This window comes from Diaphorina citri, unplaced genomic scaffold, assembly GCF_000475195.1.
Source record: "Diaphorina citri unplaced genomic scaffold, Diaci psyllid genome assembly version 1.1 scaffold1318, whole genome shotgun sequence".
Classification (NCBI taxonomy): Eukaryota; Metazoa; Arthropoda; class Insecta; order Hemiptera; family Psyllidae; genus Diaphorina; species Diaphorina citri.
The window spans coordinates 35,552-61,299 of NW_007378747.1; the positions used below are offsets into that span (position 1 = coordinate 35,552).

Below are 25,748 nucleotides of genomic sequence, written 5' to 3' on the forward strand. Positions count from 1 at the left end.
CTACACTTAAAATAGCCAATCATTACCCATAAGGATGAAGGCATGTGAGCAATACCCTAACGCTGTCATGATTAACTTTTAACTTGTAGTTTATTGAGAAATATTTATAGTAGGGTTAAAAAGAGAACCTACACTTAAAATAGAAAAATAGCCAATCATTACCCATAAGGATGAAGGCATGTGAGCAATACCCTAACGCTGTCATGATTAACTTTTAACTTGTAGTTTATTGGCCCAAAATTCGCCCAAAATAAACCCGGTAAATGACCCAAAATTGACTAAATCCCCAAGTCTATAGTCCCATATTGACTTACAAACTTTATGTTAGTCAATGTTTGGACGTTTTCCTGAGTTTACGATTTCATGCTGGTATTCAGAATGAATCAGTTGATTGGCTTTTTGACTTACTACAGAGGAAAAGGTATGATTGCTCATTAACAGTCGCGAAAAGTTCTGTCCGTTCTATAAAGAACTTTGCATTTCGCACTTCACAAAAGCTAAAACTTTACAGAAGTGCAAAGTTGTAAAGTTCTTTCCGGAAAGCATCCCAGGTATTTGGTTGTACCGTCCCGCACTTAAGTTCTTTTTCACAAATTCCCTTTTACAAGTTGGGAATGGCGGACATTGAATTGGGTTCGGAGATGGTTTGGGACGCGTATTTGGGCTTGCACACGCACCCGCTTTCAACGAGCACATAATCTTGTCCCGTCAGAGTTACGGGACCAAGTGGGATCACGAGGAATAAATACGGGACGTACGTTTGGGTACACTCACCCCGCACCACGTCACACTCACTGGACCTGAAAAGAAAAGGAATTTGGTTACTTCCAGGGCCGCATTTAAGGGAGGGCCCCTCAAGCTTCATTCTTCCCCTCCTTACGGCCCCCAGATAAGGTTCGTTTTAGGAACGGCTGAATCTCTCATCCTGTCCTTCTCTCTTCGGTTTGGGGACGATTAGATCTCAACAGTTACAGTTCCCTCTATCAAACCTCTTTTGAAAAAATGGTTAGAGTGGTTTTAGGAAGTTGAGAACAATTTTTGGACGGCGGAATCGGTATCAATTAGAAATTTTCAATTATGGTGCCATCGGATACTTCCCAGTTTTTTCAACATAACACATCACAACACAAGTTTACTTACTCGCAGACTTCATACACCACTTGCTGCAAGAGGTCCGGGAATTTTTGAACTATAGTGACAGGTTGCCCTGAAGTTAGCGACACCCCGTACATGGGAGCCGTGGTGTTATACCGGGTCTTGCACAGTCGTGACGGGGTCCCCATACAAGTTTCCTGGGAACTGTAGTCTCGTCCTGTAAACGATAATAATAAAGTAGAAATCGCCCACAAATACAAATGTGTGCCTACACGGGAGTTTCAGTGTTAATAGATTTTCACAAAAGCCATTCGCTATAATGAGATTTCGCACATAATTTTCCCAATAACGAAAACGACAAAATATTTTTAAATACCTATGTGCTTTGCAATTGTTGGATGAGCTAACACTCCTTTTAGCTAAATGGTTATCGGTCATTTAATGAGGAAGCGCGAAACCTAAATACCTATGTGCTTTGCAATTGTTGGATGAGCTAACACTCCTTTTAGCTAAATGGTTATCGGTCATTTAATGAGGAAGCGCGAAAACTCTCTAAAGCCAAATTTCACAGTCACTTTTTGCGAATTCAAATAAATATTTAAATAGAGGATCCTGTTATCCTGTATCTAGAGCCACTTCTGTGCAACGTACAGTGTACACTTTCCAATAACCCTCAACTACCTACTTCACATGAGTGCTTACTCATTTTTCATAGGTAGGTACATGACTAATTCAGGAAACTTCAAAGACTTTTTCCCCTGGCAGTTTTTCATCCAGACTTACAATTTATCTTTGAAGGAAAGAAAAGCTGTTTGTTTTTCTTTCTATAAGTTGTATACGAACCCCCTTTTAGTTTTCCTTATGGCTCTTTACAAACTTTTCTTTCAGCGAATTTCTTGTTGATTATTTGAACAAAGGTATATGGAATTCAGAAGAGATTTATTTCCTTGCAATCAAGGATCTACATAATTTATTTAATTTTTTCTGGTAAGTTTCAATTGTATTTCAAGACAAAATAATATCAAATTGACATAACTATAAAATCCTAAAATAGGTACGTACTATAGGTACAGAGGTAAAAGTACCTATCTCAAAAATTAACATCAATGGAGTTTGTTTTACAATGGGCTATCGCCCCGAAATGCACTTTCTTTTGCCTTGGGGTTAGATTCAAACAATCCCCATTCAATAGGTAGGTATACACAGTAAAATCAACATAGATATGATTTCATAGAAAGGAGCAACGTGTATCATCTTTTGAAAGTGTAAAAACCTATTAAGGAGAACAAATGAAAATTATAATTAAAAGAAAATACACGCATTGTTATCTAACACAATACAAACTTGAGGCCTGGCTTTCTATTACAAAATATTTAGCTTACTTTCTCCATTTCTCCTATCTCTCTCTCGCTCTCTCTCACACTCTTTTCCGTGAGTCAATATTTTTTTAGTGGATGTGCCAGAACTACCTATCAAAATTTCTAAGACGTAAAACAGGATAACACCCCATTTAGTGACTTACAAAGAGTCAAAATTGAACCAATTTCATTTTAGGTTAAATTGGGGTAAAGGTACTCACGTGTCCTACTGAGCAGAGTTGTCTGATCCATGTCATTCATGACTTCGTAGTTTTTCAGCAAAGTCTTTTGGGTGAGCAAAGGATCGATTGTGCCGTAGGATCTGCCTTTCCGGGAACTGCCCCATCCTTGACTTCTCCTGAAGATTTTTGTGATGGTTGTCCTGGGGATAAAAGGGGAAGAAATCATTATTTTTATTCATTGTTCCTCTAAAAAGTAAAAAATCCTCATTAAGATAAAAAGTATGTTTTTCCCAAGTTTTTTTTATTTTTATTGTTATTATTTAAAAAAGAAAGTAGTTTATGAAATGAGGTGGTAATTTTTTCACTTACGATGGGTAAGGAGTTCCTTTGGGGCCTAAACAATTTGGCGAATCCGTAAGGGCATCTCCCCAAACATATTTGAGCTTCTTGTTGTCCTCGCACGTATCTCTGTTGTCGCATAGAACTGAACTAGGATTGACTATACTTGTGATGAACAGGGTTCCTATTAGCCGAAATATCTGAAACAAGAAATGGACAGTTTTAATTTTCTTTTCAAGGGGTTGTAGTCTTCGCTTCCAATATATATCTTTCTCACCTTCTGCGATCCCTTAGGAACTGGTGCAGACGAAAGAATAGATGGAAACAAAAAGGATACACATTCGGAGTCAGAAGTTCTTTCAGAAATCAGCTCCAGAACTTGTGAACTCAGTAGAGGTGAGCAAGTAACCATAATAGGTAGAAACTTATTATTATAACCTGTAAATCCGATAACAAATACATTTGTAAGTACACTCATCCAACCAAGGATAATAGTGAAGGCATCTGAGCTCAGTCTTTACCGAATGATGTTACTTATTGTTTGAAATCGATTTTTAATACCTCTGTACCAACCTACCTAGTATGAAAAAAGTCTCCAAGCAATTATAGCGGTGTTCAATATTTCATAAGATATTTTCTGACTGATGTGTTTTCTGCATTATTGTTCTTAACACATTAGAAGAAATCTATAAAAGTGAATGAACCTTCGGACTCTCGACGGGTTTTGAAGAAGTTGATATTTCATTCTTTATTTTTATGATATACCTAAATGAAATTATTTTTCATCTGGCTGCCACATAATACTTTTTTGTACCTACATCAGTGTTGAACAATTGATTTTTTCCTCGATCAATCACTCTTGACGGGTTTTGAAGAAGTTGATATTTCATTCTTTATTTTTATGATATAAATGAAATTATTTTTCATCTGGCTGCCACATAATACTTTTTTGTACCTACATCAGTGTTGAACAATTGATTTTTTCCTCGATCAATGATTATGTCCTGTGTCTTAAATTTTCATATTTCCAAGCATAATTTGAAGCTAAATGCTGATCTCTTTCAAGATACAATCAATAGATTGATAGATTTGACATCAAAAGCAATAATTGTTGTAGGTATAACTATTGTGTTTATAGGATACCTAATAAATCCATTCCTAGGACGGTAGGTTCCTATTTTCTTGCCCAAGTGTTGTTTAGTGGGTGGTCTATAATCTGACGCAAAATACCATCTCCAATTTCTACGACATTAGTTGTTAATAAATCAGTTTAATGTACTTATCGTGTATAAAAAAATATTTCCGAATTTATTGGTAATAATTTTTTATGTCATAATACATCAATATTTAACGGATAAGTTATCGCTAAATTTACGACTCACATTCTACGAGAAATTACGAAGATAAAACGACAAGTAATCATAAAAAAGCGAGACGATACACATCTAAACGGGAAATATTGAACAGATACGAGTATGTTTAGAAAATGGGCATCAAATAGACCTTAGAATAGTTTCGGGAAGGCCGTTCCAAAAAAATTCTAGGTGATTGTTGTTTTTTTTTTCTGTCTTAATATTTTCTTTATTGTCTAAATTTTTGGCATACAAACAAACAAAAAATAAAGAAAATCGATGATTAATTTTATTGTTGTCTCAGATGAATAGGTACTTATCTGTAGGTATAGTTAGATACCCATCAGCCCATCACACATCTATTAATTTTGATAATCTCAAAAGAAGTCTTTTGAGAACTTTCATCGGTTTTTTTTGCCCACATCCCCATTGGGCTTCGGGGTCTATGAGGCCACCCAAGAGCCCTGTGAGGTCTGCAGTTCAATGAACTCCTGGAGTAATCACCGTGACAAATCCACTGACTGAGATAAGTACCTAGACATCCACTGAGTACTTCTTATAGTTCCTACACTCATTTCAAGAGTAATAATCTCGAAAATATAACAGGTTGTTGGACTCTTAGATAAACATTAGGTTTACTATTATGATGTCATAAATATTCTTCAGAGCTTGGAATAAAAGGAACCACCTACCGGTCTGAAGCCAAATGGATGAGGATGACCTACATCCTAACATTGTACTAGTATCAATATCATTAGTAATATCACCTTTCACTGCCCGCGTTCAAACAAGAGAACTTGAAATCTTGTGTCAGTTTTCAAAGTTTGATCACTTTCTTGGTAATCTGGCCTCACATAGTCGACGCCGTCAACGGACCGTCGATGGATGGTCGATCGACGAGGTGAAGAGGTGAACCTATGTTGTCGAGGCAGTGTACGGTTTCAGTTGACGTCGAAGTTGACTATGTGTGGACATACCTTGAGAATTGAGGCACAAAGGACGCCAATTGATCCTATAAAAGCATAAGGATAGCTCATCTTTAATTGCACATTCCTGCAATCATTAATTTTACTTTGGTGCCCTATAATCGGCCCAAAGTTGGCCGATCTTCTTCCACCAGTCAAATTTGCCAACTGATGGCTGATGGTCTTATTGGTAAGCAAAGTCTACAGAGCAAGGCTAGGAAATACTCACTAGACAGACACAGGAAATATTATTTGTTACCTACCATTTTGTACTTTATAATTTAAATAAATAAAGTGGTTCAATATTAAACTGTTGAGATAATGGGACTACATGTCCTAATTCGACAGTCTAAATAAAGCACTAATATCACTAATAGACCTACTTCCAACTTTATAATTCTTACCACAAACTTTGGGATATAGGTCCAGCCCTTTTTGATTTAAGTGCTTTTATTTTTTTTTTTTTTATTTTTTTAATTTTATAGGTACTTGTCAAAACAGATAAGACCGAAAGGGACTCGCCTAAGTTGAAACCTTTAGAAATATTTACTAGATCGCGCCTAATCAACATATAGCGTGGGTCAGGTATAAACGCATCCAATTATCCCCCTGAAATGATCTTCTAAATTACTGATCTTCTAAATAACCTAATAACTTTATTACCAACCAAACCTCAAGGCTAAAAAAAACTCCCATAGCCCATTAATTATTTTCTCATTACTCGATACGGTAGCAAACTGCTTGTCTAGTAAGCAAGAGAGCGAGGGTTCAACCCTCATCTAGCATAGAAGTAGATTTCTCACTCTGGCAGGTTGACTTTAATCAATTGTACTTCAAACCCTTGCAATCAAGGATCTACATAATTTATTTAATTTTTTCTGGTAAGTTTCAATTGTATTTCAAGACAAAATAATATCAAATTGACATAACTATAAAATCCTAAAATAGGTACGTACTATAGGTACAGAGGTAAAAGTACCTATCTCAAAAATTAACATCAATGGAGTTTGTTTTACAATGGGCTATCGCCCCGAAATGCACTTTCTTTTGCCTTGGGGTTAGATTCAAACAATCCCCATTCAATAGGTAGGTATACACAGTAAAATCAACATAGATATGATTTCATAGAAAGGAGCAACGTGTATCATCTTTTGAAAGTGTAAAAACCTATTAAGGAGAACAAATGAAAATTATAATTAAAAGAAAATACACGCATTGTTATCTAACACAATACAAACTTGAGGCCTGGCTTTCTATTACAAAATATTTAGCTTACTTTCTCCATTTCTCCTATCTCTCTCCATTATGCTAAATGCTGATCTCTTTCAAGATACAATCAATAGATTGATAGATTTGACATCAAAAGCAATAATTGTTGTAGGTATAACTATTGTGTTTATAAGATACCTAATAAATCCATTCCTAGGAGGGTAGGTTCCTATTTTCTTGCCCAAGTATTGTTTAGTGGGTGGTCTATAATCTGACGCAAAATACCATCTCCAATTTCTACGACATTAGTTGTTAATAAATCAGTTTAATGTACTTATCGTGTATAAAAAATATTTCCGAATTTATTGGTAATAATTTTTTATGTCATAATACATCAATATTTAACGGGTAAGTTATCGCTAAATTTACGACTCACATTCTACGAGAAATTACGAAGATAAAACGACAAGTAATCATAAAAAAGCGAGACGATACACATCTAAACGGGAAATATTGAACAGATACGAACAAGTATGTTTAGAAAATGGGCATCAAATAGACCTTAGAATAATTTCGGGAAGGCCGTTCCAAAAAAATTCTAGGTGATTGTTGTTTTTTTTCTGTCTTAATATTTTCTTTATTGTCTAAATTTTTGGCATACAAACAAACAAAAAATAAAGAAAATCGATGATTAATTTTATTGTTGTCTCAGATGAATAGGTACTTATCTATAGGTATAGTTAGATACCCATCAGCCCATCACACATCTATAAATTTTGATAATCTCAAAAGAAGTCTTTTGAGAACTTTCATCGGTTTTTTTTGCCCACATCCCCATTGGGCTTCGGGGTCTACGGGGCCACCCAAGAGCCCTGTGAGGACTGCAGTTCAATGAACTCCTGGAGTAATCACCGTGACAAATCCACTGACTGAGATAAGTACCTAGATATCCACTGTACTTCTTATAGTTCCTACACTCATTTCAAGAGTAATAATCTCGAAAATATAACAGGTTGTTGGACTCTTAGATAAACATTAGGTTTACTACTATGATGTCATAAATATTCTTCAGAGCTTCGAATAAAAGGAACCACCTACCGGTCTGAAGCCAAATGGATGACCTACATCCTAACATTGTACTATTATCAATATCATTAGTAATATCACCTTTCACTGCCCGCGTTCAAACGAGAGAACTTGAAATCTTGTGTCAGTTTTCAAAGTTTGATCACTTTCTTGGTAATCTGGCCTCACATAGTCGACGCCGTCAACGGACCGTGATTGTGACATTGACCCTCTTAGGGTGACCCATGAACTGGGAATCACTGTTTCAATAATACCTGTGACATATTTCCGATGGTCGTGCCAGAAGACCCATACACCGCATTTCGTTTCGTCGTTTCAAACTTTCTTTTCAGTTTGTCGTGATGTATTCTTCGTGGTGGTAATTTAGTATTTTTATGTCTTACTTCTTTGTTTCTAAATATTTGCCATTGTGGACAAGACAGAAAAAGTTATGGACGTGACCTCAAAATAGATATGTCTGGTTATTTAGAGGTGTATAGAATGAATTAAAACAAATATTAAAATCTTGATTAGCCCCCCTGGCCTCACGGTCGCGGCTGAAGCCAACATCAATGCCGAAAAAAGTCTTGCTTAAAGAAGGGTCTTATAGGGTTTCCGGTTTTTGCCGAATATTATCTTTTCATAGGCTGCTACCTACCTACGACTTAGACGACAAAATTTCAGGATTCCAGGACAAATAAAAAGCTTTTGACGAACCACAAGAGTCACAAATGACAGGAGCATTGACATCAGAAATGCAGAAAAGACTTCGAATTTGTTGAAACGAAGAAAGCTATTTGAGCTTTCTTAGTTTTTCATTTAGCACCGAATTCGGAACATACGTAGTTGCGTTAGGTATGTTTTGAGGAAGGTTCTTGGTCAACATTGATAGCTTTTGGTTTTATTAATCATGAAAACGCGTAAACCTATGGCTCTAATAGATCTTAGCAAAAAAATACCTATTTTTTTCTATTGAAAATCTAAAAATGTGTCCATCCTTGGGTATCATTATTTCAACCGAGATTTTCCGAACATCCTGTGGAAAATTCTTCCAATGGCCTGCACGTTTCAGTGGCAATGATATAATGTTCATTGTTACCTTATTATGCTGTGTAATTCTATATATATATGCTGTGTAATTCTGTACTATATGCTGTATAATTCTCTATGCTGTAATTGTAACACGTGAGGATGGTACCTACGTTGAAACATATCGAATTAGATAGCAATTGGAACAAATGTAGAAATAGTAAGTATGTCCTCAAATACTTACCTATAAGTAAGTACCTACTTAACTATAGCTGGGTTACAACAGAGTTACGGAGTGCCTACTATTTATAGGTAGATACTTTCGAGTACATAGGTACCCTCTTATGTACAAATGTACAACTGAATTCTTCATTTATTAATTCGTGATCTGTTTCTAAGGGATTGAGTATATCAATCAAGTTTGTCAAATGGCCTTTTTGACACGTAGAGGCTACCAGAAATAAAATTACAGGTAGGTACTAGTATAACATTATGCTAGGATTTCTCTGGAGACCTTCGGGAGAGAAGAGATTAATCGAAGAAAACGATTGAGACATTGTCAGTTTACAGTTCTTTGAGGAAAATTTAAATTATGATGAAAATGGCTGGCAAATTTCAAAATTCTGCAACATTGCTAGAGCTTTTCCGTACATATTTGTAAATAAGTAGATAGTTAATTAATTTGTTGTTTTTTTTTTCAACATCTAGACAACTAAACAAACCCAGTCGTGAAATGATCTGAAATCCAGAAGTTCCAGAACCAAAACAAAAAGAATTCACCTATTTTGCAAACATCTGCTCTACTCATATTGAAGAAGTTATAAAATATGCAAAATTTCCTCTATTTCTCAGTTTCACACAGACAGACAATAGAAATTTGAGAACACTGTCCGTGGATTCCAAATAGTTAAGGTCAATAGTCTTTCTTGTTCTTCTGTTACCTTGGATTACGGTACATGATTTAAGTTCACGGAACACTCCGTCTAGCAGAAATTTCACCTGGAGTGAATCATGGTCGACGAAAGGTCAAATGCAAATTTTATTTGACAAAACTTTATAAAAAATTGTACAAGGCGTTGTAATTTGTAGGATGTTGACTGTGCTCTGCTTCTGTTTTTGGTGCTGGGTCAAGATTGATAGGAGATAAGGCAGGTCATGTAAGTACTTTTTATATCGTAGCGTATAAGTGGGACCATTCCATTCATTTCAGAAATAAAATGCAAAAAATTCCTGACGATCCGACCTATGAGATTTAATATGGATAGGTACCTACTTTGGTATCTCTGAAGGTAGATAACTTGGATCCTTATATTCCTTATCTATCTTTACTAGAGTAGGTACATTAGTACATTAAGTTATCTAGAGATAGTACCTATGTTTCGTATAATAAAACCAGGAGCCCTACAATAGACAGGACACGACAGCTCGAGTTCAAAGAACACAATGTAAATGATACTTTAGAAATTTACGGTCAACACAAGGCAGGTCATGTAAGTACTTTTTATACCGTACCTAGCGTATAAGTGGGACCATTCCATTCATTTCAGAAACAAAATGCAAAAAATTCCTGACGATCCGACCTATGAGATTTAATATGGACAGGTACCTACTTTGGTATCTCTGAAGGTAGATAACTTGGATCCTTATATTCCTTATCTATCTTTACTAGAGTAGGTACATTAGTACATTAAGTTATCTAGAGATAGTACCTATGTTTCGTATAATAAAACCAGGAGCCCTACAATAGACAGGACACGACAGCTCGAGTTCAAAGAACACAATGTAAATGATACTTTAGAAATTTACGGTCAACAGGTAGTAAGGACTATCCTAGCCTAGATCTGGTCGATCATGCAAGAAGCCTCGATTAATGAGTAGTCCAAATACTAAGCATACTAACGATATATGCGTGAGTGAAATGGTGCCAGTAGTTCCAAAACTGGTGTAGGGGAAACCATCTGGAATCAGTAACCGTTGAGACTGAAAATTGTCATGGTTTAAAAATAAAATTGTGTTGGGAAAAAGGACTGATATCAAAAGAAGGGCACCTTGTGTTTTCTCATTGCCTAATTTTATTCATAAATTAACGCGGTCAACTTCGGATCCGGAGATTAGTGGTTCGAGTTCAAGTCGAGTCAACAAATTTAGCACAGATGAGTAGCAATTTAGTGCATGTATCGAGGAAGGAAATTATTTCAAATCACCATTGAAGTGAACATTGGAGTTGAGATTTACCATTACAAAGTTCCACTTGCACTTGAGCACTTCAACAAGACTATGAATTCAACTCAAGGGTAGGGGTTTTACCGTCCCGACCTCCTCAGCTCACAATTTGTGACGGTCGATTGTGACATTGACCCTCTTAGGGTGACCCATGAACTGGGAATCACTGTTTCAATATTACCTGTGACATATTTCCGATGGTCGTGCCAGAAGACCCATACACCGCATTTCGTTTCGTCGTTTCAAACTTTCTTTTCAGTTTGTCGTGATGTATTCTTCGTGGTGGTAATTTAGTATTTTTATGTCTTACTTCTTTGTTTCTAAATATTTGCCATTGTGGACAAGACAGAAAAATTTATGGACGTGACCTCAAAATAGATATGTCTGGTTGTTTAGAGGTGTATAGAATGAATTAAAACAAATATTAAAATCTTGATTAACCCCCCCTGGCCTCACGGTCGCGGCTGAAGCCGAAAAAAGTCTTGCTTAAAGAAGGGTCTTATAGGGTTTCCGGTTTTTGCCGAATATTATCTTTTCATAGGCTGCTACCTACCTACTTCAGTCTTAGTGAGGTTGCCTGAGGCACTCTCTACCTTTTATAACCTTTACTGTTAAGGTATTCATTACATCGTCCTTCTTTATCCTAATAGGTACCTAGTGGATACCTAGAGTAGGTACTTGGTTATAGATACCTGGGTTATAGATAGTAGGTAGGTATCTAACCAATGTCGCTTTTGTTCTCAGGTCACAGTTACACTAAATAGCACGAGCGGTCAGTAAAAATTTCAAACAATGGCGAGTAAAAATGAAGAATATTATAAAAAAGAACTGAAAGTCATAGCATTCCGGGTAAATATACAGCTAGGTAATAAGCACTATGGCCGGTGACCACAGTAATGTTATTTGGCGTAGCCTACGTTCAAGTAAATCAATTTCTGCTCGATCATGGTGATTCCACAATGGACTTTTTTATATTTTCTTAGCTTAAAGCTTCGAAGAATGATTGTTTGAACAGTTATTTTTGATCTGTGTTATTATTTTCTGTGCTCGTCTTCTTGGAAACTCGTAACCGCGAAGTTCCCTGTGTACTATGTATTCGTTTTATTTTCAGTAAAACTAGTAAAAGTATGTTCCTCGTTCTTGGGAGAACAGGAGATTGCGATCAAAATTCTCTGGCCTTTACAGACAATTGGCTATTGGAAAGGGAGAAGATACCCAGATCCCTGTTGGGCAAAATCCTTTGGGATTTCTTTTTCATAAATTAATTTATCTCATTTACGTACATACCTACACATGTTTTAAAGTGTTAGGAAGGCCTAAATATATACCTAGGTAAACCCTGAACCAATGGGCTCTAAAATACATAATTTCATTTAACTGTACCCAAACTTTGGGCAGTCCGTCAATAAATTTGATTGATTGATTGATTGATCTACTTGAATTTTCCCAAACAAGTCGCCACTGAATTAAAGTGAACACTTGTTACATTGTTCCAAAGTGTTATGTTAATTATGTAAAACAGTATGTAGATGATTTTCCTAACATACTCCGTTCATTGTTCCATAATACCTGGTTACTATTGTTACATGACAGTTAACATGACATTCCTTCATCTCCTGTTAACACGTTGACTTCCACGAGACTGGGTTTCGTACGAAGAAATTGGTTTCCTATTTTGAAGTTAGATGAGTACCTATACTTAATTACTTACTTGAATATGAGTAGATTTACATACCTACCCATTTTACGTCTTTCTTTCTTCTTTCTTTTTTTAACAAATTTCGTTCTTTCTTTCTTTCTCATCATACGTACCTATTTTTTTTTCATCTTTGAGAAGAGGAAACCTTTCAATCATTACTGTTTTATTAGTTTTGTTAATTTATCTATCCGGATGGTTGATCCGATTACTTAATTACTTACTTGAATATGAGTAGATTTACATACCTACCCATTTTACGTCTTTCTTTCTTCCTTCCTTTTTTCACAAATTTCGTTCTTTCTTTCTTTCTCATCATACGTACCTATTTTTTTCATCTTTGAGAAGAGGAAACCTTTCAATCATTACTGTTTTATTAGTTTTGTTAATTTATCTATCCGGATGGTTGATCCGATTTTGAAGAAATGCGGTAGAAAATGTACCCATGTACACTGAGCTAATCATCACCATAGTTACCTGCCTACTTAGATACCTACATATGCAATTGCTTATCTAACAAAACTGCACTTGCATGTAGGTAATCTGAGGTCGAAACAAACAAATTAGTCCTAATTACATTCTACTAGCGCTCTACCTTACGTTCTTGTTTACGTATTTAGATCAGTATTCTCTTTACTGTTCCTCGGAACCGATCTCAATTAGCACCGGGCCATTATCAGGCCAATAGTGAATCTAATTATTTCCACGATTCAGAAATAGACATGTGACAGGTTACAGGTATATAAGTAGTGCTTTATTTAAACAAAGGAACAGGAAAACTAACAAGTGGTGTGTACCATGGAGCTATTTAAGTCCCTGCTATATTTATTATTAACATAGGAGTTAGGTGCTTATATTGCCTATCTTGTATTACCTATAACATAGGAGTTAGGTGCTTATATATTGCCTATCTTTATTTATTATTATTATTATTTTTTTATTTTTTTTGAAGTTAAGCAAGGTTTATATACTTTTGTAAACTTTACCTATGAAATATATAAGACCTTGTTTAGACTGCGGGAGTAAAGGGACTTTTCAGTCTCATTCTGGTAGGATAAACAAGGTATATTCTATTCTATTCTTATTCTATCTTGAAACATAAGTAGGTAGATAGGAACATGAGATTTGTGCTTCGGTAGGTAATAGGTATTCAATATACATATAGGGTTCCAGGTACGAGTTATTACCTATTGCACAGACTTGACTGAAACTTACTTCTACTGATATGTCATAAATTTATTTCCCTAGGTACCTACTTGGCATACGCCATAGAATATGTATTGTTTTAGAGGCACATCTCTATCACCTGGCCTGTTGGTCTAGGGGTATGATTCTCGCTTCGGGTGCGAGAGGTCCCGGGTTCAAATCCCGGACTGCCTTAAATATGAGCACAAGGGTCTGTTAGACACTTGAGTAGAAGGTAACCACTAGGTTAACACTGGAGGCGTTCTCTACCACCTAACCCTTAGAGCTTTAGAACTTAAACTCCCCATCGAAATATATTTTCATGTATGAGAAATGTCAAAATGAGAAATTCATGAAGACGTAGGTAGGAGGTGCAAAGGTACAAATTTTTTACCTCAGTGTCCAACTAAGACAAATTCCGCTGTTTCGTGAAAAACTGAGGTGGATATTGCCCTTTTAATTTCCTTATCCTATAGGAAGGAAAGTAATGTAATCGGGTACCTATTTGTAATTTATAAGACCCAATTTACAGATAGGGAAAATACCAATGGCTTCTGCATCTTTCATTTCCAAGCTTATAACAAAATTAATCTCATCTCTCGCAATAAAAATAACAACAAGATTCAAATAACTTTTATACTTCCAAGACATAGAGAACGTTCCATATAATTCTAATTTATATGATTCAATGTAATTTGTAATCAAGATATTATGAATTGATAACTGCCTAAATAAAAAATTTAGGTATATAAACAGATAAATCCATAACTAATATTTTGTAACCATACCGATTTTGACCCGATTTATTTCATTTAGGTGTAACTGGTGGTAAGTAACTATCTTTACAAGATAAACAAGATAAGAGAGAGAGAGAGAGAGAAACAGAGATAGAGGATATTATAATATTTTTAGTGGATGTGTCAAAGTCACCAGAAAGAAAAAACCCTTCTTTCCATCTCTCTGTTGGTTCAAGAGCCAAAGGGCAATCTTATCTCGTGCTACGAATTTGTTTTCATAATCAAATTTAATAGCCCGAGGCCATTTTGAAAACTAATCTATCTGGAGCACAAGTTCTTCACAATAGTAGCCAGCTAATGTTAGTAATAATACCATGAAACCTAGAACAATGGATCAGAATAATAAATGAGCCCTCAAGGATCAGACTAGATTTCTCTGGAGACCTTCGGGAGAGAAGAGATTAATCGAAGAAAACGATTGAGACATTGCCAGTTTACAGTTCTTTGAGGAAAATTATGATGAAAATGGCTGGCAAATTTCAAAATTCTGCAACATTGCTAGAGCTTTTCTGTACATATTTGTAAATAATTAGATAGTTAATTAATTTGTTGTTTTTTTTCCAACAACTAAACAAACCCAGTCGTGAAATGATCTGAAATCCAGAAGTTCCAGAACCAAAACAAAAAGAATTCACCTATTTTGCAAACATCTGCTCTACTCATATTGAAGAAGTTATAAAATATGCAAAATTTCCTCTATTTCTCAGTTTCACACAGACAGACAATAGAAATTTGAGAACACTGTCCGTGGATTCCAAATAGTTAAGGTCAATAGTCTTTCTTGTTCTTCTGTTACCTTGGATTACGGTACATGATTTAAGTTCACGGAACACTCCGTCTAGCAGAAATTTCACCTGGAGTGAATCATGGTCGACGAAAGGTCAAATGCAAATTTTATTTGACAAAACTTTATAAAAAATTGTACAAGGCGTTGTAATTTGTAGGATGTTGACTGTGCTCTGCTTCTGTTTTTGGTGCTGGGTCAAGATTGATAGGAGATAAGGCAGGTCATGTAAGTACTTTTTATATCGTAGCGTATAAGTGGGACCATTCCATTCATTTCAGAAATAAAATGCAAAAAATTCCTGACGATCCGACCTATGAGATTTAATATGGATAGGTACCTACTTTGGTATCTCTGAAGGTAGATAACTTGGATCCTTATATTCCTTATCTATCTTTACTAGAGTAGGTACATTAGTACATAAGTTATCTAGAGATAGTACCTATGTTTCGTATAGTGAAACCAGGAGCCCTACAATAGACAGGACACGACAGCTCGAGTTCAAAGAACACAATGTAAATGATACTTTAGAAATTTACGGTCAACATTAGTTACCTGCCTACTTAGATACCTACATATGCAATCTACAATCTACAAATGCTTATCTAACAAAACTGCACTTGCATGTAGGTAATCTGAGGTCGAAACAAACAAATTAGCCCTAATTACATTCTACTAGCGCTCTACCTTGCGTTCTTGTTTACGTATTTAGATCAGTATTCTCTTTACTGTTCCTCGGAACCGATCTCAATTAGCACCGGGCCATTATCAGGCCAATAATTAAATCAACTCATTTTCCGCTCCAGCTCGGCTGAAATGGAAATAATATCCGTAAATTGTTTTTCCTCTCCGAGATATGAACCAGAGACTTCCTACAGGCGTGGACCTTGTTTCAAGGTTGAACTTTTTGGGAAGACCTTTTTATGGGTTTCTTTTGGGAGGAGTCGTTTTTGGGGCTAGGGGCCGACCTACTTGGCCTCTTGGGAGAAGGCGAATATAGGATTTTTGGCAGGACGAAAGGCTTCTTCTTTTCCATCTTCTTTTTCTTCACCTTCTACCGTGTTCAGACGAGGTCAGCGTTTTTCGTCAGCTTTTCAATCAGCCCTAGCTAGGGTGATTGCTTTGGGCTGTATATTCGTTTTGTGTATGTGTGTGTGGAGTGTCAAGTTAGCATAAAATTAAGTGTCATAAAAAAGTCAAGTGGCTGATAAACCGATCATTAATTAGTCCAAGCCTGGTTAGACCTATTATAATAAATTTAGAAGCCTTTAGGTACGCTAGGATAAGACCCAGAACAGCATGACCCTAGGATAAGAGTGTCAGCAGGAGAATAAGTAATACATAGTAGAAGAACAAACTTGTTTTATCGTAGAATCCTAGATTTTTGACCATGATCCTAAAAACTGTACTTGAGCTGTTATGTGAAAGGCTTATTCTTTTCCATCTTCTTTTTCTTCACCTTCTACTGTGTTCAGACGAGGTCAGCGTTTTTCGTCAGCTTTTCAATCAGCCCTAGCTAGGGTGATTGCTTTGGGCTGTTTATATTCGTTTTGTGTATGTGTGTATGGAGTGTCAAGTTAGCATAAAATTAAGTGTCATAAAAAAGTCAAGTGGCTGATAAACCGATCATTAATTAGTCCAAGCCTGGTTAGAAGCGGTGAGATCAGTTTTTATGCTAATGACGGTGAGCACATCTCTAAAGACAAATAAACCCAAGTACCTCGTACCATTACGGTGCTGACGGTCCCGGGTCAGTGGCCTGGTATGGATGGGATTTCTGGTAACCTGCCTTAAATATGAGCACAAGGGTCTGTTAGACTCTTGAGTAGAAGGTAACCACTAGGTGAACACTGGAGGCGTTCTCTACCACCTAACCCTTAGAGCTTTAGAACTTAAACTCCCCATCAAACTATATTTTTATGTATGAGAAATGTCAAAATGAGAAATTCATGAAGACGTAGGTAGGAGGTGCAAAGGTACAAATTTTTTTACCTCAGTGTCCAACCAAGACAAATTCGGCTGTTTCGTGAAAAACTGAGGTGGCTATTGCCCTTTTAATTTCCTTATCCTATAGGAAGGAAAGTAATGTAATCGGGTACCTATTTGTAATTTATAAGACCCAATTTACAGATAGGAAAAATACCAATGGCTTCTGCATCTTTCATTTCCAAGCTAGGTATAACAAAATTAATCTCATCTCTCGCAATAAAAATAACAACAAGATTCAAATAACTTTTATACTTCCAAGACATAGAGAACGTTCCACATAACTTGATTTCACGGCACACCTATGGCGCATTTAAAAATCTCTTATGGAAAATCGAAGAACTTTTTATGGCTCGATTTGATGTCCTCAGACACACTAGACAGAATTTTATCTCGTGACGATAACAATAATGCAACTTTTGTGCTAGTATAAAGGGTCTGATAGGAATGTTGAATGTGGAATCCTGATAAATATTTTACATAGCTAAACATTTTAGATTTCAGATGTCATCAATGTTCAGAAATTCCTAGGCCTTGGTCAATGGTTTAAACTGTTTTCCTCGGGCTATGAGTTTGTAAATTGCGGATTGTGGACACAAATTTAGGAGAAAACATTATGTTTTCGCCAGCCTCCTTTGCAAAATTTATGATTTGCTAAAGTTCACACATCACTATATAAAAAAAATCATTGAAGTGAGAAAGATCCTTAGATAAGATTCTAGTTCGGAAAGTTAGGTCTCAACTGAACCAGCACTACTGAGGACACTCCGCAGTCCCTATTTAGTCTGTTTTACCTATGAGCACTCAAGTGCCTCAAGTTTGGAATGTGCTTAAAGTTCTGTTTTTATGACTTTTTTTACTTCACTGCGCTTTGCTAACTTGACGATCCTCTAGTCAAGTTATAGTTTATCAAGTTAGCTATGAAATCATTTTGTGCTGACGGCTGAGGCTTCTATAATCACTTTGGTCTAGAGAAGTAAATTGGTTGACTAATACCCATACCAAATTGGTGGTTGAGTGATGGGACATAAAAGATATTGCATTTTTGAGGCTGTCTAGCTCTAGAACAATGAAGTTTAGAATGATTAGATAGGTACTCATGTAGGTGCTCTTTTGAGCACATTGTAACATAGACGTAACCACATGTATTTTGAGTTTTATTGGGATGATTTAATTTATTACAGCAAATAGGGTCTTCTGTTATTATGAGAAAATTGACATTTTCACAATGGAATGGGCTCTTTAATGGTCATTCCCTGAGACATTCTCTACCACCTAACCCTTCATAAGCTCTTGTATATCTCTGATCAGGTGATACGTAATAGGTAGTCGTTCGTCAGATTGCAGGGTCATCGAGCTAGCCGTTTTCAAGTTTGTACTCTGAAATTTTCTGTAAAAAAAAAGCTAAGACCTTTAATGCCTGGGATCACAATCTGGGTTTAAACTTAGTTTAAGGTAAACTAATCTCTGTTTGGCTGAATTTTAATCCAAAGAAAATCAACCAATAACATTGCTCAATCCAATGAGTTAAACTTAAATTCAGTTTGAACTACGATCGTCGTCCAGGCCATAAAAGACGGAAGATCCAAAATAAACTGCCAAGTCTTTAGTTATTTTCAGTTCTTTCCTTCACAACCCGAAACTAGAACAATAAGTCAGCAAGAGCTTTAAACTTTACCTAAAGCCAATCCCATCATAGACAAAAGACAGATTCTTTCCGCTTCAATAACTTCAAAACTAGAACACTGTAAAATAACAAACCATTTGAATTTTATAGCAAAAACTTCATATAAGTAGGTAGGGTACTGCAACTTTATTTCCTGAAGCAGAACATTTATCTGGAGGGCGTGGGTTCAATCCCAGCCGAGGTGAGGAATTTGTTAACATTGTTTGAAAATTTTACCTATGTGGGAAGGAATATCCTACTGATAGGGTGAGGGGAGTCTTTACTCCTATCTGAACTTATTGTAGGTATATGGCTGACAATAAACATGGAATTAAAAAAAAAGGAACGAAGAAGAAAAAGAAAAAAAATGACGAGTAGTTGATAATTAAGTCAATATACATATTTTACTTGAAACTTACGGACTAATGCTTTTAATAACTTAAAATACGCTGGTTAAACCACATTTTCCTCTAACTGTAATTTTTTTGCAAGCTACTTTTTCACAGACGAATTCCTAATTTTTACGGGTAGGTACCTACAAAGTTAGGTAACCTACCTAAGACTTCCCTGGCACTGTTGGCAAAAAAGGACTTGGTCCTACGCTGACAGTTTAGATAAAGTCAGAAGTATCTTTAGACTTTTTAAATCGCTGATAAAAAGGAACTTTTTAGTGATACACAGGCAGTTACAGGTACGTTTTTTCTAATCTTGGGTAAGTATGTAGGTGGGTATATTAAATCTGGACATGTGCAACCAGCCCAAAAAACTTGGTACACAATAACCATTGCCGGCCGGTCTTAAAGACCAGAGCTATCAACATCCGTACCTATTTCAGGTTATTTAAAATTTCTTTCCCCCATTTGACATACTGCCCTTTTTCTAGAGAAGATTGGTGACAAAAACGCCAATGAATACGAATTACAAATGCAAGCCAAAGAAAAATCCGTATTCAAGGCGATTTTAAAACATTACTAACGGTATTTTTCAGTCAGGTACCAGGTACCATAGGATTGAACCTGTAATCTCGGAACACGTTTATCAGGCAAGATATTTTGACACAACAGTTAACAGTAGATCTACTTGAAATCTGGAGGGCGTGGGTTCAATCCCAGCCGAGGTGAGGAATTTGTTAACATTGTTTGAAAATTTTACCTATGTAGGAAGGAATATCCTACTGATAGGGTGAAGGGAGTCTTTACTCCTATCTGAACTTAATGTAGGTATATGGCTGACAATAAACTTGGAATTAAAGAAAAAAAAAAAGGAACGAAGAAGAAAAAGGAAAAATGCCGAGTAGTTTAATAATAATTAAGTCAATATACATATTTTACTTGAAACTTACGGACTAATGCTTTTAAGAACTTAAAATACGCTGGTTAAACCACGTGAACTTAAAATAACGGGGATTATACTTATCTTGAGAAGATATTACGAGGTATTCCTACTTCTTGACATTTTCCTCTAACTGTAATTTTTTTGCAAGCTACTTTTTCACAGACGAATTCCTAATTTTTACGGGTAGGTACCTACAAAGTTAGGTAACCTACCTAAGACTTCCCTGGCACTGTTGGCAAAAAAGGACTTGGTCCTACGCTGACAGTTTAGATAAAGTAAGAAGTATCTTTAGACTTTTTAAATCGCTGATAAAAAGGAACTATACACAGGTAGTTACAAGTACTTTTTTTCTAATCTTGGGTAAGTAAGTAGGTGGGTATACTAAATCTGGACATGTGCAACCAGCCCAAAAAACTTGGTACACAATAACTATTGCCGGCCGGTCTTAAAGACCAGAGCTATCAACATCCGTACCTACCTATTTCAGGTTATTTAAAATTTCTTTCCCCCATTTGACATATTGCCCTTTTTCTAGAGAAGATTGGTGACAAAAACGCCAATGAATACGAGTTACAAATGCAAACCAAAGAAAAATCCGTATTCAAGGCGATTTTAAAACATTACTAACGGTATTTTTCAGTCAGGTACCATAGGATTGAACCTGTAATCTCGGAACACGTTTATCAGGCAAGATATTTTGACACAACAGTTAACAGTAGATCTACTTGAGCTTAGAAGACAACGGGTTTCTCACCTTGATATGGAAATATTGATTACTCTTGTGTAATATCGAGTACATTATTCCTAAGAAATTGCACTTATCCAATACTGAAAAAAAATCGAGCACAAAAATTTGTGCAACTAAAGAAAAATATTTAGCGAAAACTGAACTTAAAAATTTACGTGAAATATATTTTTGTACATTTTTTCAATTTTTAGCCACGAAGAAAATCGTTAAAATTTTTACTTATTCACTTCTTTTGGTAAAAATAAGGAAAGCAAAATAAGTCGGGAGGTTATAAGTTTTGAAAAAAAAAAACGGGAAAATTTGTCACGTCAATTGAAAGTTTCCGAGGAGATTTTGAATCAAAATGATATCACGCTAAGTCAACGACCGCGGATATTTAAGACAAGTTGGACTGAACACAACGGTACCGTGGTGTAAACTTGAGTGAAGGTCTACGTCGAGAGACTCAGGTTGAATCTTCTTGGTTGAGTTTGTGATTCTCATCCTTCTTGGGTTGGATCAAATGTAAACCGGAATGTATTGACGTTCTTTTTTCGGTCAATGCAAGGGGAATCTCCACTGGTCAAATTATTCTGTTTGCGTATTTCTTATCGTCTTGAATCTAATTATTTCCACGATTCAGAAATAGACATGTGACAGGTTACAGGTATATAAGTAGTGCTTTATTTAGAATTTTAGACAAAGGAACAGGAAAACTAACAAGTGGTGTGTACCATGGAGCTATTTAAGTGTCTGCTATATTTATTATTAACATAGGAGTTAGGTGCTTATATTGCCCATCTCGAAACATAAATAGTTAGATAGGAACATAAGATTCGTGCTTCGGTAGGTAATAGGTATTCAATATGCACAGGTTCCAGGTATTACCTATTGCAGAGACTTGACTGAAACTTACTCCTACTGATATGTCATAAATTTATTTCCCTAGGTACCTACTTGGCATACGCCATAGAATATGTATTGTTATAGAGGCACATCTCTATCACCTGGCCTGTTGGTCTAGGGGTATGATTCTCGCTTCGGGTGCGAGAGGTCCCGGGTTCAAATCCCGGACAGGCCCGTTAATTTTTTTTTCCTATTATAATAAATTTAGAAGCCTTTAGGTACTCTAGGATAAGACCCAGAACAGCATGACCCTAGGATAAGAGTGTCAGCAGGAGAATAGGTAATACATAGTAGAAGAACAAACTTGTTTTATCGTAGAATCCTAGATTTTTGACCATGATCCTAAAAACTGTACTTGAGCTGTTATGGTACTTAGAACTAGAATTCATTTATTTGCATGGTATCTTAAGGCTAAATATTGAGAGAAATTACATTGATTGATCTCAGGTACCATAAGCTTTGTACAAAACAATACATTTGTTTGCGTTTTTTACCAAAATAAATTGAAAATTAATAAAATAAAATCCATAAATTAATAATACCCATGTTACCTATGTACTCTAGCCATCCTATCACGAGTATTTAACACTCAATGACAATCTAAATATGGAGTCATGGTTCTGGTTCCAATTGAATCCACCCAAGACCATTCGTCAACTGGTCCTTCGGTCCTGAAATATCGTGATGATATTGAAACGATAACGATAGTAGAACTGATTATCGTTGATATTTTCATTTTACTTGGACAAAAAGTTAAGGACAAAAAACTTACTACCTATACAGTTTGAGTGTGACGTAAGTAGATACCTTCACGTACCTGCTGTATGTAGGTAACACTCTAAATTACTTACTACCTATACAGTTTGAGTGTGACGTAAGTAGATACCTTCACGTACCTGCTGTATGTAGGTAACACTCTAAATTTCCCAGGTATTTTATTTCAAAGAGAGTAAAAAATAGATAGATACCAAAAAATGCTTGCAATTGAGGTGTAGTGGTCAAGAAGCTCGTCTGGTAAGCAATAGGCATTTTTCTAATTTCGAAATTTTCTTATGTCAGATGATTTCAGACTGAAATTAGAAAAATGCGAACACGGTTTACTTTTTGAATATCTTCGACACTTGGGATGATCGACAAGAAATTAACAATCTACAATCTAATGGACAGCTAGGATTTCTAATCGTATGGGATGAAACGACCTTGAATATGGCATGCCAAGATAAGAAGATGGAATTTGACTAGGTTCCTACTCCTACATTGTTTGAAGGTATGGCCCAAGAGGTCTTCAATAGGGAAGACGATTATGATTTTATCTGGTTTTGTCCTAAACCAAGATAAGAAGATGGAATTTGACCAGGTTCCTACTCCTACATTGTTTGAAGGTATGGCCCAAGAGGTCTTCAATAGGGAAGACGATTATGATTTTATCTGGTTTTGTCCTAACTCAGTTTAGGGTTTAGGTCAAATTAAATCTGGAAGTGGAGGGAAAATTTCATAAATGGTCAAATTAATAGGTAGTACCTACCAGTAGGTTTTTTTTTAATAGGTATAAAAAAGCTTGAAAAATTTCAATGTTATTTAGGTAGATCATATGCTTACGATACAATTAGGACAGAAAATGTCACTGTTTAAAAATAGCTTTCAATGGATGATTTTGTTACTATAAAATCCCAGGACCACAAGCCAAGTTTAAATTTAGCTCAACTTCAACTTATGGCTTACTAAGTATAAAATCAGATTCTGACCATAAGTGAATCAGTTTTTCGAGTAATATTTTTTGCGTTGTACTCAACTATGTGACCATCCTGTATAAAATACAGCACATTCGTAGTAACATACCTACGGTAGAGATATTAGGAATACTTGGAGCATATATATTTAATATGACCGTTAAGTTTTGGTTAGATACAAGCATGTGCTAATACTTTACGTAAACTTTAGGATCATCACAAAGTTTACTTCAACTTACTTGATGTTTGTCTCACTGTATTCTTATTTTTGTAGTTTTATTCTGTGGTAGGTAATACTTTTATTTTTGTAAATATTGTACATTTATTATTATAACTATCTATTTATTGCGTAGGAAATGTAGGTTCTTAAGTACCTAAGTTCTATTCTGGAGCTCGTTTTGGAAAATTACTCACGGTAAACTAATTTTGTTCTTCGAAATTTTGCCATCTACGTATTAAAATAACATGACAGTTTAACCAAAGTATTTTGTAAGCTTTTTCTTGCAAAAACCATGTCCAAAAAAAGTCCCCTTGAAAAAAAAAAAAATCTCAAAGATCCAACTTTTATACTGCTTTTCATACAAGAGGAACCAACAAAGCTTAGTTAGCGCTAGTGGCTCGATATCCTCAAGAGAAATTGAACAATTAGATTACCTATATTTCATCCATCACTTTTCACACAGGCACCTACTTTTGAACAGTCGAGATAAGTGGACTTGTGTAAAAAAATTCTCTAATGACTTTGTTGACTCCCCAAAAATAATTGGTACCCAGATCACATGTAAGTGTTTCCCATTACAATAGGTTTTTTTTAATAGGTATAAAAAAAGCTTGAAAAAATTCAATGTCCCCCTTGGAAAAAAAATCTCAAAGATCCAACTTTTATACTTTTACAAAAGCCCCCTTGGAAAAAAAATCTCAAAGATCCAACTTTTATACTGCTTTTCATACAAGAGGAACCAACAAAGCTTAGTTAGCGCTAGTGGCTCGATATCCAACATCTCTCATGTTATGAAATTCCTAATCCAATGATTCATCAGCTTTGAGTAAAAATCAAACATTCAATTAATGATCAGCGGAGATGAAATTGCAGGGTCATCGAGCTAGCCGTTTTCAAGTTTGTACTCTGAAATTTTCTGTAAAAAAAAGCTAAGACCTTTAATGCCTGGGATCACAATCTGGGTTTAAACTTAGTTTAAGGTAAACTAATCTCTGTTTGGCTGAATTTCCACGATCGAATAAACTACGACCTAAAAAATTCCCGGAGGGACGGACCCAGCTTGTTGTACAAGAAATATCTACAGTAACAGCTACAACATTGATACATGAACCTATAACTACATTGGTAGGTACATGAACTTATAGTAACAACATTGGTACATGAAATACCTACCTATAGTACCAATAGTAACAGCTACATTGATACATGAAATACTTCAAGAAAAATCTGGTGTGAACATCACACGACTTTCCTTATCCTATTGAATGATGCTTATTTGAGTGTTCTTTTACCCTAACTTTTACAATATCTCTAACCGTTTTGTCGCTATAGCTGAAAACCGCCAAAAAACGGTCGAAATCTGTCCAAAAGCGGTAAAAATACCGCCAAGCGCAGCAACCATCTCAAACAAACGTTTTGTGTTGCATCCTTGTCACATTAGTGAACCACATACCAAATTTCAAGTTTCTAGCTTATACCGTTCCCGAGATATTGTTAAATTACACCAAAAACCGCCAAAAAGCGGTAAAATGCCGCCAACCGTTGCACCGATCCTAACCAAAAGTTTCGTGTCGCATCCTTGTCACATTTGACAGCTACATACCAAATTTCAAGTCTCTACCTCTTACCGTTCTCGAGATATTTTGTTTACAGACACACGGACACACAGACACAGACACGGACCAATGGCTGAAACTTTGGATTTAAGCTCTAGGGACCTCAAAACGTGTTTTGGCACTAAAAACTGACCATCGAAAATTTGACCCGATTACATTACTTTCCTTCCTATAGGATAAAAGTAAAAAATGGTGTTTTGGATTATTATTCTGAAATCCAATTTTATCTAGTGTAAGAGGCCCTGATAACTTTGGGGGGGCTTAAGCCCCCCAAGCCCCCCCC

The 25,748-nt window shown here is 35.8% G+C and overlaps 1 protein-coding gene and 2 non-coding genes across 3 annotated transcripts; 2 read left to right on the forward strand and 1 right to left on the reverse strand.

Annotated features, from left to right (window-relative positions):
* Positions 1 to 123: 123 nt before the first annotated feature.
* Positions 124 to 21,114, reverse strand: LOC103515323. The gene is made up of 5 exons (XM_008480264.3): positions 21,021 to 21,114; positions 3,005 to 3,174; positions 2,675 to 2,835; positions 1,141 to 1,312; positions 124 to 800 (listed from the first exon to the last, which is right to left on the reverse strand). The coding sequence occupies exons 1-5, from the start codon at positions 21,063 to 21,065 to the stop codon at positions 602 to 604; spliced, it is 747 nt and encodes a 248-aa protein (XP_008478486.1). The 5' UTR covers positions 21,066 to 21,114; the 3' UTR covers positions 124 to 601.
* On the forward strand, positions 13,822 to 13,893 carry Trnap-cgg. Its single transcript has one exon. It is a non-coding gene; the product is annotated as a tRNA-Pro (tRNA).
* An 888-nt stretch (positions 21,115 to 22,002) lies between the features above and the next one.
* On the forward strand, positions 22,003 to 22,074 carry Trnap-cgg. Its single transcript has one exon. It is a non-coding gene; the product is annotated as a tRNA-Pro (tRNA).
* Positions 22,075 to 25,748: the final 3,674 nt, after the last annotated feature.